This window comes from Filicampus tigris, chromosome 6, assembly GCF_054856515.1.
Source record: "Filicampus tigris isolate MCC_2025a chromosome 6, RoL_Ftig_1.0, whole genome shotgun sequence".
Taxonomy (NCBI): domain Eukaryota; kingdom Metazoa; phylum Chordata; class Actinopteri; order Syngnathiformes; family Syngnathidae; genus Filicampus; species Filicampus tigris.
This window is the reverse complement of record NC_141222.1, coordinates 21,858,933-21,873,157: the sequence shown is the minus strand read 5'-3', so window position 1 is coordinate 21,873,157 and position 14,225 is coordinate 21,858,933. Positions and strand designations below refer to the sequence as shown.

The window sequence follows — 14,225 nt, the reverse complement described above, 5'->3', positions numbered from 1 at the left end:
TTGAACTTGTTCCAAACGCCTCAGAGTCTCTTTACTCAGCTGAGGAGCTTTGACCAAGTCCAGGGGCGAAGACTGAATCACAATCCGACAGTGCCACATTTGAGAACAAATGGAAAGAAAGAAAAAAAAAGAGATCTTACGTGAAGCATAAAACAGGCAGAGGTCCAAAAGTGGAGGTGGCCCGCTCGGAGAAGACAACACACCTGTGAAGCGGAGCGCTGAAGAGTGTTTTAAAAGTGGAGCGAAAGAGGAACTGCAGACCAACGTTTACCCGTCCGTTTCCTCAAAATAAAACAGGAAACTCGCTTGGGTCTGTGGCGCGAGCCGGTATAGTGGGTTAAACTTGAGCAGGTCATGGTTAAAGGGGAACATCTGCTTCAGGAACCACTCAACGGTCCCACTTTCAAACCTGTTCAACCACTGAATCGTTTCTTATTCAAATGACTCAATGCTCAAGGGCTGACTCGGGTTCTGTTTTGACTTGTCACTTCGAGTGGGATGTCACGCTGAATGACTTCTGGCTGCCATGTAAAGGATACAAACGCAGACCTTTTCTAGGACGAGGAACCACATTTACGAATTTAGGCCAAAATGGGCCCCTCGCTATAATGCAGTAGAATCACATGATCTCTCCCAGCCAATCAGCATAGAATGCTCGTGTCCAGTAGGTGTTGAAAATATATTAAATGCAGTGTACAATTTGGACAGGATTTTTTTTTCTGCAGCCCAAGAAAAGTAACACAATAAAACAGTTGCAGTAAAGAAAAAAAATTGAAGGTGCACCTAATTGTTTGGCCAAAATCGGTTTAGTTAAATATATGAAATGAAATATATGTCTATATATTAGGTATGTTCAATACCACTATTTTTTCAAACCGATACCAGTACAGGACTCGACTCTTTAGTACTCACCGATACCAAGCAAGAGGAATAGATAGATACTATAGCTAACTAGCTAGCTAGATGGATAGATAGCAAGATATAGCTAGCTAGCTAGCTAGATAGACAGATATGTAATGTGTCTTTTTATTTTTACCTTTGTATAAACAGACTTTTCAATGACAGGATGTTATTCTATTGACGTGTACCTAATGTTGTGTAATGTGTGATGTTCACCAACAGATGTCAGCCCAAAATAACATGCTGAAACACTGCAGACAGTTTTGTGTTTAATCTGACAGAGCAAGTCGATTGGATGGATGGTCACGAGGGCCACCAATCACGAACAAGCAGTGCAAGTGAGAGCTCTACGTAAACAGCGTCAGACAAGCGGCTCATCGAAGGGACACAACAACATTTCCAGATTTCAGTCAGACAGGCGTAGCGCTCATTGAATTTGAACAGAAAGAGTGACTGTACTGCCGATATTTGAACAGAAAGAGTGACTCACTGCGCCATGGAAGCCTGTTCGCAGCTTGGTCCATCACTCAAATCTGTCCTCCTAGCAACAACAACTCACTTGGCGTCGTTGCCGTGCTTGCCTCGGCCATGAAGCCTCGCCGCGAAAAATAGACTAAAGACGGACTACAGACGAAAGACGGATTAAATACATGGGGTTCCGACTACGCATTGTACGTCTATTTTATTTTTTTACCGGTCAACCGTCAGCTAAACGGGCGTCCGTCATAGGCGGATAGACGGACCGGTCCGTCACATAGACAAAATGGCCAACTCTGCGTATCTATATATGTATATGAATATGTATATGTATGTATGTGTGTGTGTGTGTGTGCGGGTGTGTGTGTGTGTGTGTGTGAGGGTGAGTGGGGGTGTGTGTGTGCGTGTTTGTGTGTGTGGGTGGGAGGGGGACTGTTTAAAAATTGATGCAATTGAAATATATTGTGCATAAAAGTTTCAAAAAAATATACATAAAGCAATGTTTATAAACAAGCACTTATTTAAAATGGCATGTCATTGTATTATTAAGAAAAAAAGAAAAAAAATGTATTTAGGTGGGTGGTGATACTTTTGTCTAACACCAGAGAGAGCCCTTGTACCACTAGTGTTACCCGTTCCATACTTCTTTTTTTTTTTAATCCCAATCCCGAAGCCTACTCATTTTGATTTATTTGTAAATGTGTTAAAGGATAATACTACATGTAGAAATATGCATGCAGGTAATTTGCTTTCTATTTGATTGATGGAATAGAAGCAGTAGTTGGATTAGACGATTTCAGGCTTGAAGGATTTGACAATCATGGATTTCCTGTCTAAATTAGGTTGTGAGCGGGTGTCAACATCCTCTTTAGAACCATTTCCTGAGTTTGAGCACTCGTCAGCCTCTTAAATGGACACTCAAATGGAAATGCATGTAATGTATCTTTCTAAATAAGTTCTGTCAACTTGTTCGTTAGCCTGAGTTCACTGATTCGCCGTTGTCTGTTTTGTGCTTGCAATTGTTTTTGCTGATGTTGCCAATTGACTTGTTCACTTAAACATTTAGGTCGTTTGTCACCGTATATAATACGTAATAAAATAAATCTAATTAAACAAAAATGATGTTATTTATAGTTAATCATAATTTGTATCCATCTACAAAGTTTAGGATTCAATAACATAAACTGAAAGACAACTTATTTTGTATGTTTTTTATGAGAAAAATAATTATATGATGTTTTTTATTTGATTAACAATAAAAAGCATGTATTTGCAAATATCTGATTTAATAACATCTAAAACATACGAAGACACAGTGTGGTTTTTTTTTTTAGATCACAATAACTCTTTGTATATAATAAAAGCACTTTTCTGTCAATTTTATGATAAAATGTTTTTCTAAAAACGAAAATCATTCAAATTTTTGTTTTTGGGATGAAAAAAAACCCTGTATTTTATTTATATAATCCATAATAAAAAGCATTAAAATTGTGTTTTGAAAGAAACCGGTACGTTTTTCATTGGACAGCTACAACAGTTAACATTCATGTAGACTCAAACCACATTTTATGTGCATTTTTATGATACGTATTTAAACTCACAATACATTAGTTTCAATAAACAAAACAGCACAACAATCTAGTGTGAGACGATACAAAAAATGCATACATAACTTCATTTAATAATGAATAAACTTAATTAAAAAAACGGTGTATTTACAATTTAAATGTGCTTTTTGAAACATTGTACAAAAAAAGTAATGGCTCACATGCACAATTACAAAAAGATGTACCGTATTAAAATGTCACTGATAAGTACATAAAGTACATTTATGTATCGTAAGTACAACAGTTAAAACAGCCTTTTAAGTGTTACATTGACCTTAACAGCAGAGCAGCACAACATCAAGGGTGGAATAATGACTATTTTTGTTTTTATCGTGATGAGTGACTTCTCGGGTGTCCTTCACTTGAGGCTCAAGAAGCCTGGAGGAGAGCGCTCCTCACTTGCCGCCCACTTTTCAACATGTCCTCTTTTGTCACCTGCCTTTTAGGACACGATGCAGCTGTTGGTCTTGTTCATGGGGGGCCTGAAGCCGGCGTGTTTGGGGAAGGTCTCCCTGCGCCGACGCAGAGCCGGGCTCAGGCGGCTGGGCAGGTTGGCCTGCTGCAGGAGTTCCTTGAACACCTCCACCACATTATCGTTGTCCTTGGCCGAGGCCTCCAGGTAGCTGTTGTTCCAGTCCATCTCCACGGTGGACAGCACGTCGTCTCCGGACACCTGCCTCTCGCCCCCGCGGTCCGTCTTGTTGCCCACCACCACGATTGGTGTGTACTTGTCCTCCTTGATCTCCAGGATCTCTTCCCGCAATCTCTTGACCGTCTCCAGTGACTCGGGGTCGTCCACGGCGTAGACCAGCGCGAAGGCATCGCTGTTCTGGATGGAGAGCTTGCGCATGGCCGGGAAGGAGTAGCTGCCGCTGGTGTCCAGGATCTCCACGGTGATCTTGACGCCGCCTACGTCATACTCCCGGCTGTGGAACTCCTCCACGGTGCGCCGGTGTTTGGACTCGAACGTGTCCTGCAGGAAGCGGCGGATCAGGGCCGTCTTGCCCACTCCGGCCGCTCCTAGGAAGACGAGACGCACCTGGGTCTTCCCCTTCACCTCCAGTGACATGCTGGACGCCTGACTGGAAAGGACTGAACGGACGGATGTCACTCACTGCAAGTCAACTTCTCTTCAGTCAGCATTAGATGCTCGCGTCTCCCTGACTCTGTGAAGATGCGCGCCCACTTTTTATGCTTGTTTTGGAGAGAGGGAGAGCACGCCCCCTGCACTTGCAGCCAATGGGCACACGGAAGGCTGCTGGAAGGCACCCAATGAAGGCGAGTCATGCAAATGAGGGCCGCGCTCAAGCGCGAAGACAAGTGTTAAAAGTGTCGTGCAGTGAGGGAAGGGCAACAAAAGAAGAGGACGCGGCTCTCTTATTCGGTGTTTCGCAACTTTTATTGAGTCTCAAGTGACTCGACTATTTTGCTGGCAGCGAACTTCACAACAAGCATCAGTTTACAGTTTACAATCCCAGATTAGTCCCAGCATGTATTACTGTCTGACATATGACGGGTGCCCATTACGTCAATCGAGATCGACTGGTCATCGCAAAGGCATTGCGGGTAGATCGCCAGCCTATCATCCGTCCTCACTACTACGTATTGCTACGTTCATGCCACGTTCACGTCAACTGCGTTGGGAGCATTTCTGGCGGCGCGTTTGAATTGGAGTCAATGTACTTCGCGCGGGCGGGAGCGGTTGTGCTAATGATGCTTTTGGAGTGGTGGGACGCGGAGCGAAGCACAGGAAATCCGCCCATTCGCTCCATTCGGCTCTTATAAAACAAGTCAACTTTTTTTGCCATTTTGCCTCGTGGCAGCAAATCAGCATCGGGTATATTAAGTCACACACAGCCATACAGCATCCTGTTCACTCGGCGGCCAGCAATATTGTTAGCATTAGCATAGTGTGTAAAAAAGTTTACTTGTTTTATACGCGCCGAATGGAGCGAATGGGCGGATTATTGTTGCTGCAAATCTGCTTGAGGCTGGCTATCAGCAGCCACTGTCCGGACTATGCCTCCCTGGCTGATTCCATTAAGTGCAAGTCATCAGTGTAAGGTAATTACAAAACATTTTTTGTTGTTGTATTGTGCTATATAGGTTGATGCAGTCATGCAAGGTACACCAGCATATACAATACATATAAAAATAATTCTCAATATATTTATGAATAATGTGTTTTGCATTTTTAGTAGGCGGTAGATCATTTTGACTCGGTCATGTCATAAGTAGCTCTCAGGCTGAAAAAGTGTGGGCACCCATGACCTAAGCACACCTGGATGCATTGAAAGACTTCTTAAAAGTTACAGAAATATTTTTAAATGGACTGGAATATCCCCTAGAAGTTACCTAAATACTTTTAAATGTGCTGAAATACTCCTAAAAGTAATCTAAATTTTCCTAGATCTACTCTAATATTCAATTAACGTTACCTAAATACACTTAAATCTAAAAAATACTCCCATAAAGTTTCCTAACTACTCTTAAAGCAACTGAAATACTCACAAATTACCTAAATACTCTTATATCTACTGAAATACTCAACAAAAGTAATCAAAATACTCCTATGTGTTCTCTAATAATCCAGAAAACGTTCTTAATAGGCATGGGCCGATGTTAGGTTCTGGCGGTCTGATAATCGTGAGCAAAAATATTGCTATATCACGGTATTAAAATTGCAGCTTTAAAATGACATTTAAAAAATGGGGTAAATAAAAACAGCATTTCCCCCCCCCATTGAACACAAGATATTTTATTTTTAATCAAAATGTAGAATATTTGGTCAATATGAATCCTTTACCATGTTAAGTTTCAATAAATACATATTTTATTTATACTCTTCTTCTGTTTTAATTCATCTTAGTAAATCACAATGTCATCACCGGTGAGCTATTTTTAGAACAGATCCGTGGGCTAGTCATGTTGTCCTTGTTGCTAACTGCCGTAGTACCCACTGGGAAGACAATATCGATCAACGGAGCAAAAAGTTGTTTGCAGTGTCTCCTTCACCTTGCGCCCTCCCTCACACCTCCTCCTCGGGTAACTGCTCGCCAAGGAAAAGAAAAAAAGTTAACTTGATGCAATTAACTTGAAAGAGCAACCAGTTCGGGGTGTCCCCCGCCTACTGCCCAATGACAGCTGGGATCGGCTCCAGCACGGTCGCGACCCTCGTGAGGACAAAGCGCTATCGATAATGGATGGATGGATAACATCAAAGAGGCGGCTTGTTTACGCAACTCTGCAAACAGTCAATCATATTGTGCCTTTTTTAGATGTCCACTCAAAAGAGGAAAAAAAAGCTCATTCCATGAAAGCCAATATTTGCGGTTACTGGAACTTTGACTTTTTAAAACCGTAAAACCGGTAATCTGCCAATGTCATAAGCAGAGCTGTGCACTTTACCCTTTTCTGCCAGTCCATCCTCCGTCCGTCCTCGTCCGTCCTTGCTCATAAAAATAATCATCCAGCGACCCCGCCCATCCGCGTCCGTGTAAGCTCTTCCGTCCTTACATTCTGGCGTTATTTATTGTAAAATAACTCAATGCTATTTTAGAAGCAAACGTAAGACTTCCACTTCCGGGTCGTGGCGGTGCTGACAGAGACTTTACGCTCGAGATGTTCCAGTCCTAGATAAGGACATACTTCACATACAAAAGGATAGGTATGTAAATATTAACAGTTAGTTAACAAAACCAAATTGCTATCCACCCTTTTCCTACCCCTGTGTGGCGTCCTGCATGTGGCGTTATCCATGGTATCACATTTGTTGAATCGCTACAGGGCAGACTATGCCTGTGCAATATACAGGGTTGCTGCGGGAAACGCAAGGACAAAAAAAGTGTTATGTGAAGAGAACAACGGTTTTGCTTTTTAAAAGCCAACACAACACGTCAGTCGGTACTTGACCCGGTTAGGGGCGATTAGAGGGACGGACGAAAACCCACTCCTTGCTTAGTTTGTCCATTTTAAAAGACTTCTCGTCCTCCGTCCGTCCACAAAATGGGCGTCGGTCCAGGACGGATGGACGGGCTATTCCGTCCCTGGGACGGAATGCCCATCTCTGGTCATAAGTGTTCATAAATTTAGCAAACAATTGATCAAAATTGCATGAATACATCCTTCTGAAAGAATACCTAAAAATACTCTTCATGCTACAAAATATTTAGTTACTGTGCTCCTCACCTGTGGAACAAACTCCCCGAATACCTGACGTCTACTCAAACTGTCAGTTCATTGAAATCAGGGCTGAGATCATTATTATTTACTGCAACATTCTCCTGAATCAATCCTCTAATCCCCATGTGCACACTATCTTTTAATTTATCTCGACCGATGCTTGGTTTTAATTATTGTAATCAAATTGTTTTAGATGATTTTATTACGATTATTGCAATGTCTTCATATTTTGTTTCTGCTCCTGAAACACTTTTAATGTTTTATGTAAAGCCCTTTGAATTGCCTTGTACGTGAAATGTGCCACACACCTAAACTTGGCTTGTCTTGCCGAAAGTAATGAAAACCCCACCCCAGTGTCCTCACAAAATCTGCTTTGTCCGTGTGAAATGTGCCTGTTGACTGTCGTTGAACACACGTCTATTCTGCGGTATGAAATTGCAACAGGTGGATACACACACAAGTTAATTGGACTGCTGGAACTCCCATCTAGTCAAAGAGCAAATTTTTTGTCCTTCCCGTCACTACACGTCAGTAGTTAATAACTTTCAGATCACTTAAATTTAAGTGGGTATTTCCTGTTGCGCACCTGATCTCAAACTGCACAGTTACGTGCTGCAGCACACCTGTTTTGCAGTTACTGTCAAGGTACATGTTTGACAAAAGCAAACTCTTAGCGGGCAACTAAACACCCCCAAAAAAATCTGCTGAAAAATACGTGTTATGTGGCAGCACTAATCAAAACATGGTATTCTGATTATTAAATTGCGTTCGTGAAATAAGAGTCAGAATGATTAATCCATTTTCTGTGATCGGTGTGTTCATCTGATATCGACCGTAATAACGTCACGACTTCACCGTCAAGACAAACGTGTCGTGACCAAGCCCGGAAAACAGGTTAGCCTGACTCCCTGTGTAAACTGCGATAATGCTCATAACACCAAAGGTTGATGACCTAGTTGATGAGTTCAGCAAAATCTGAGCACGTTCGTGATCAAACGATCACACGCTTTGGTTTGTTTTTTGCTTGGTGCTACCGATTAACTTTCGGTCGCCCGTGATTAAAATGTGGTCAACTGAAGTCATTTTTTTTAACTCTTTTTCCAAAATATATCATTTAAAAGATGTATGTTAGTTGAACACATTTTAATCGTGCACAACGTACATGTCTGAATTAAGTAAATTCAATGGAAGCAAAGGATTTATTTTTTCAGTGCAGGTAAAATTCAAGAGCTGTGCGGGCTTCAGACATACTACCACTGTGAAGTGAAAAACACAAAATGAAAACACTCGCAAGGAGCATGGAAGAGAGGCGCTGACATTAAACTAACTGCGAAGATGAAGAGTGTCAAATTTCAACCTTTGATATTTGAAAATTTCATCGTTCATTTTGAATTCAATCACGCATTTGTGCAGATTTTTTTTTTTTTGTCCAATTTTGTTTTCTATATATTTTAAATGATTATTTTTTTGGGAGGGTTTTCGGGTTAGGCCCTCCAATGCATTTCAATAGGCGTCAATTATAATCAGATTTTCGCTATTCGTGGGCCTGCATGGTCCCTTCCCTTCGCGAATAGCGGGGTTCACTGTAATTGTTCCTAATGTATTGTCCGTCCCTGTTCTTCTTCTTCTGTGGGTTCTGTTGGCAGCTGGCAAACTAATTTCATGGCGCATTACTGACTGCCACCAACTGATATTGTCCATCCACCGCAAGGAAACCAATGTGAGTTGATAGTTACTGGATGTTGTCGAGTGCTTCCTCTTAATTAGACTCGGCGCTTCTAGTTTATCCTGTTATTGTCATTAACGAGCTTCATTACACGTGTCCCGAATTGTGAAGTGAACCCAGCAGACAGCACATTATGGATCATTTAGCACAGGCGTGGCTGCGCAATCACCGTCCTGCATCCCTGCCGCCGCTTAATTAGCTGTGATGCATCGCTTCTAAAGCGACTTTGTTCCCGAGCACCGAGCCCGTCTTTGCGACTTTCCAGATTTCCTGGGAGACAGTCATCTTCCCCCCCCCCCCCCGCCTTTGTTAGTCCTTGCAAACGTGGAACCGAAACAAGCCCAGAGGAACGCCGCGTTAAGCCCCTCCTCCCTCTCCTCACCCCGTCCCATAAACACGCACTGCAGATGTGCCTCGTGATAAGCGCTCAAGTGTTTGCGTGTTTTCATGTGTCTGGACTGTGAATGACAGGATGACCTTGCCTTACCTCATCTTCCTCCCATTGGTTGATTTTTACAGTGTACACTTGTTAGCACAAACGTGGGTACCTAGGACTACTTAGGAGTTGTTGTTTTTTTCTTGCTTTATTTCGAACGCGTAACAAAAATAATAAATAAATAACAAAGAAAGAAAGAAAAAGAAAAACTGTCATTCAAAGTGCATAAAACACAGAAACAACAACAACAAAATTCAAACAAACATCCAAACAGAAGTAGTCATCAATTGAGAGGTGCCAAAGAAAGAGTAAGACAGTGGTTGATCTAATGGCAGTATTTTAGACATAATTTACGTGTTCGAAAAGGAATAGGAAGAAGTATAAACTCCCTGCTGTATACAAGCAGAAAAAAAAGCATTTACCTCTCGCACAGGAAGAAAAGAAAAACTCTCATAAGCACCACAAAAACAAAAAAAAAACGCTTACTGATCCCCAAAAATCTCACACTCACCAAATCTCACTCACACACCCCCTGAAAAAAATCTCTCTTCATGTTATAAATCCTCGCACGCACAAACCTTTTACCCCAGAAAAACAAAAAAAAAATTTTTTTTTTAAATTCCCAGACCCACCAAAAAAAAACCACTTATCTGAACTCACGCTCACAAAAAAGCTCTCATTCTTAACAAAAAATCATCTCACAACAAAAAAACTCTCACCTACACAAAAACTTTTTACATCCACCATGAAAACTCACACACACCCAAAAACTCTCAATGAACTGAAAAACCTCTGACACTCACTTCAAATCACGCACACCTAAACGCATCTTACAATCACCCAAAAATCATGTTTTAAAAAAATTCTCTCATTCAAAGCCTTTTCATGTGCACCATATTTTTTTAACATACAGCAATAAAATATGCTGCCGCAATGAAGTGTTAGTTTATCAAAGTTGGTACTCAGTAACGGAAGCTCATTTAAAATGATAGTCGGACCGGCCTATAGGCGATTACTATTTGATCCGGCCGGACAAAATGGCGGATAAACGGATGGCGCAAGGGTGGCTGTAGGCGGAAGGCGATAAACAGACTTTGAATTTTTCGTAAAATGCCCAGCTGTGCATTTTAGGCATCCAAAGCAGCCCGATGCGCTAGGTGTAAAACACAGTAAATAATCACAAAAGTGTCCCTCATTGTGCGCAATGACTCATGCGCACTATTACTTATCATGACTCACTGGAATGAATGAATAGAACACGCGACTACTCTACTGTTTATGTGACTTAGAGCACACATACCTTTCCTGACAAAAATAATACAACATTATCAAGAGGTCCGAATCGCGCGTAGCATTTCCTTGAGTCCTGGCCATTTACCACATGTCCCACTCGGTCTCATTTCCCAGACCTTTCTGTGTGTTTTATGATGAGGCCGTCATGTCCCGCCGGCATAATGGCCAGATGGCCCCATGTGCTGGACTGAAACTAATCTTGTCAGTCATCTGCATACTTGAACCGTCACACTCAACGTCAGACAGCAACAGACGTCTGATTACCGTACTTTCCTCAAATGCAATCGTGAGTGGTGGGCCATCAATCTTTTACAAATGCTCACATCACATCAGTCATTTATATGATATTATACTATAATTATTTTCCTGCTATGATATGAATTTATTTGCTATGCTAACTGGTCAAATTATGTTCTATGGCCACGCTCAAAACTCAAAACACTCAAATCATCGTTCCCCATTTTAGCGAATGGAAATGCTTTTAGATGTTGCAGACTCCCCCAGCCCCCAAAAAAACAAGATTTGTTTTTTTAAAAAAAAAATTTTGATGAAGAAAAATACCTCTCTACAGTATTGTACTGCGGCTTGTGCATCGTGGTTTCATGCTTTAAGTCAATTGGCACCCTTCCGATGTGCACTCCTTGGCCCCCAGGGGTCAGCATAATACTTACAGGTATCCGATGCGTAAAATTGAGGCGTAAATTGCTATTGTTTTTCACAGAGGATAAAGAATATATACCTGTAAGTATTGTTATATGCTTGGTCTGCATGTCTTACTGCATGGCTACCGTTTGTGCAACAGCGATGCGATCCATTAACATACATATGTGGAAGCAAAGCACATCAAGCAAGTTGGGCCTAGATATGGAAAAAGCTAAAGCTAATAAGATAAGCTAATAAAGCTAACAAGCCTAATCATAAAAATCCAACACATGAATCATAATATACATTATTATTCTTACAATCGCCCCTGTTTTTATATGATATAAAGCTAAACCTTCAAAGCTAATAAAGCCAACAAGCCTAATAATAATAATCCAACACATGAATCATAATATACATTATGACTCTTACAGAAATCTCAATTTAGAAAGTGAGAGGGAGTCATAATAGTAGTCGCTAATTAGGTTCTAATCCCCAACAGAAGGAAGAGAGCCAGTAAATGATGCTGGATTATTTATTAGGCCCACATAAATCATATTACATTAGAGGCAATTGTGAATCCACCCTTGTCACACCTTTTTATCCTCTCTTCCTTTTAACTAACAAAGCCTGTTCAACAGGTTGCTGTGTCTCAGTGACCTTTGGCGCAACACTCTTAAAGGCAGTGCTGCCCGGCCGTTCATTTCACGAGCTGAACTATTCGGATACATCGCTCAGGCCATTCGTCGGCCCATTGCGATGAAACACTGCATTAAGTTATCTCTGGTCGTACTCAGCAAGCCTTCCAACTTGCATCAAGTATATGGCCAAAAATGTAATATTCACTTTGTCAAGAACTGACTTGATTGTGAGAAATGTGTTCCCCAGGTATCGCTTCTGAATGTCCCGGTATAGCACTACACCTTTCCACATGGTGGTTTGGTGTTTGGTCTTCTACACCACATTTTGGGCACGTTGCGGACGTATCTCGGCCTATGATGTTTTTGTGCTTCGCGACACTCTTAGACCGCATGGGTGTGTTTGTGTGTGTGAGTGTGCGTGCACGTGTCTCTTTGTGTTCCTTACCGCAAAGGTTACTGCTTGTTAGACTCAATGACCTCCTTTTGGCTTCCTGCCTAAAATTTTTGTTTTGTTTTGCTTTGGTTTTTTTTTTTTTTTTTTTTTTTTTGCTTTGACTTGAACCCAGAATTGAGATAGTGTTGGAGATTTCAACTCGTCAGACTTTACAATAAGCAGCAGTTTCCCAAGTAGTGAATGATTTATCAAAAAAGAGGCTTCAGATTGTTGAAAGTCATTCCCAGGAGAGGTTTACTGACAAACTAAACATTAGACAAAGAGAATTACACCTTGTTTTTAAAGCATCCAAACAACTGCCCCACGAGCTTAATGCTAATGCTAATTAGCAGATCTGGCCATTTTACTAAAAATTTGTGGTCCGTTTATCGCCTTCCGCCCTCCTATCCGCCATTTTGTCCGGTTGGACCAAAGAGTAATCAGTACAACTATCATTTCAAATGGGCTTCCGTTCACGTTTGCGACTACCAACTTCTACAAACTACCGGCTCTGCTAATTAGCATGTACGTCGCTGTTCTTCAACCCTTTTAGCAATGGTTTGAACACAAATGGTTCAGCAAACACATGTGGACAGACAATGTAACAGCACTAACAGTCATATTCTTTTTTCTCTGGGTAGAACAAATCCCCCCCCCCCAATATTTATTTATTTCAAGATTTAAATTGGCGTTGCCAATTGGAGGCTTATCACTGTTTTTTCAGGAATTCTTTGGGGGGGGGGCGGGAGAGCAAGCCATTTTCAACCCTTTAGATTGGTCAATAATTCATCAAAATAACTGACCCACATGGGGACTGACCAATAGTATTGATTTATGACAAAATCTGAAATTGACAACATTTGGAGCATGGAGGTTTTCGGCTCAATGCCAGTTGAATTGTACAAAGTGCTATCAATGACAAAAAAAAAAAGGGTTGTTACACTTCTTGTTCGTGAAATGTTATTGAGGAGGGAATGCGTCGAAGTTGTGGTGTTTTACCCTCTGGTCAGATCATCTGCGCTCATACTCACACACACACTGTCATGTCACGTCAAGGCGTCGCCATGAGATGACGGTTTACCAATGTGACACATGTCATATACAAAATATGCCCCCCTGTTGCAAAATCAAGCATCATAGCTCAAGGAATTTGATCTGCTTCTCTTTATTCTCTGCAGAGGCACTCATGCAAGAGTGAGTGCACTGAGAAACAGAGCATTTGATTTTTGTTTTTGTTTTGGTTTCGTCTCGCGGTACATTCTGACCTCTTGACTGTCTGTGGTCCTCAGCCCCGAGCGTTGAGTCCTTCAGAAGACTTCAAGTAGCACATTTGCCTCAAAGGAGCAGCATCAAAATCTGATGCTCCACTGAATTGGGAGAATAGAATCCATGCCGTTGCCACGCCAACCCCACATTAGCGACTTTTGTGGTTTGTTAATATTAGTAGACCAGCCAGGAAATCTACCCTGGCATTTTTTTTTTTACCATCCATACGAGTGTAGTGAGTTGAGGCAGCAGGGTAGCTGCTAATGTTTTGCTAGCACTCAACTTTGCACCCAACAATACTGTATCTTAGCTTTTGGCTTTCACGTGATAGTGGTTCGGTGTGGTGAGAAAAGACAACGGCCACACTACTCCCAAGTAGCTGTTAGATCAGGCCATTCATTTTGCACACGAGCCACATGAGAAACAGCAACATTTGCCAGGGCCCAAGCCAACATGCTAACCTCGTCTTTGTCTAAATTATTTTCTAATGCGTTCAGAAAAAAAACGTATTGTTTTGCTACTTGTGTCGCTATGGGTTGTGTTGTTATAATTAGGAAATACACATTTTTAAATGAAAGTATAAGTGGTCATTAAAATGACATCAAACTTTAAAAATTACAAC

At 41.4% G+C, this 14,225-nt stretch overlaps 1 protein-coding gene across 1 annotated transcript; it reads right to left on the bottom strand.

Moving 5' to 3' along the window:
- Window positions 1-3,038: 3,038 nt before the first annotated feature.
- Window positions 3,039-4,141, bottom strand: rasd4 (rasd family member 4). The gene has a single exon (XM_086033594.1). The coding sequence runs from the start codon at window positions 4,051-4,053 to the stop codon at window positions 3,427-3,429; it is 627 nt and encodes a 208-aa protein (XP_085889720.1). The 5' UTR covers window positions 4,054-4,141; the 3' UTR covers window positions 3,039-3,426.
- Between the last annotated feature and the right edge of the window lie 10,084 nt (window positions 4,142-14,225).

Bases quoted from the DNA above. Each gene is read 5' to 3' on its own strand.
- rasd4 (XM_086033594.1), bottom strand. From the start codon at position 4,053: ATGTCACTGGAGGTGAAGGGGAAGACCCAGGTGCGTCTCGTCTTCCTA.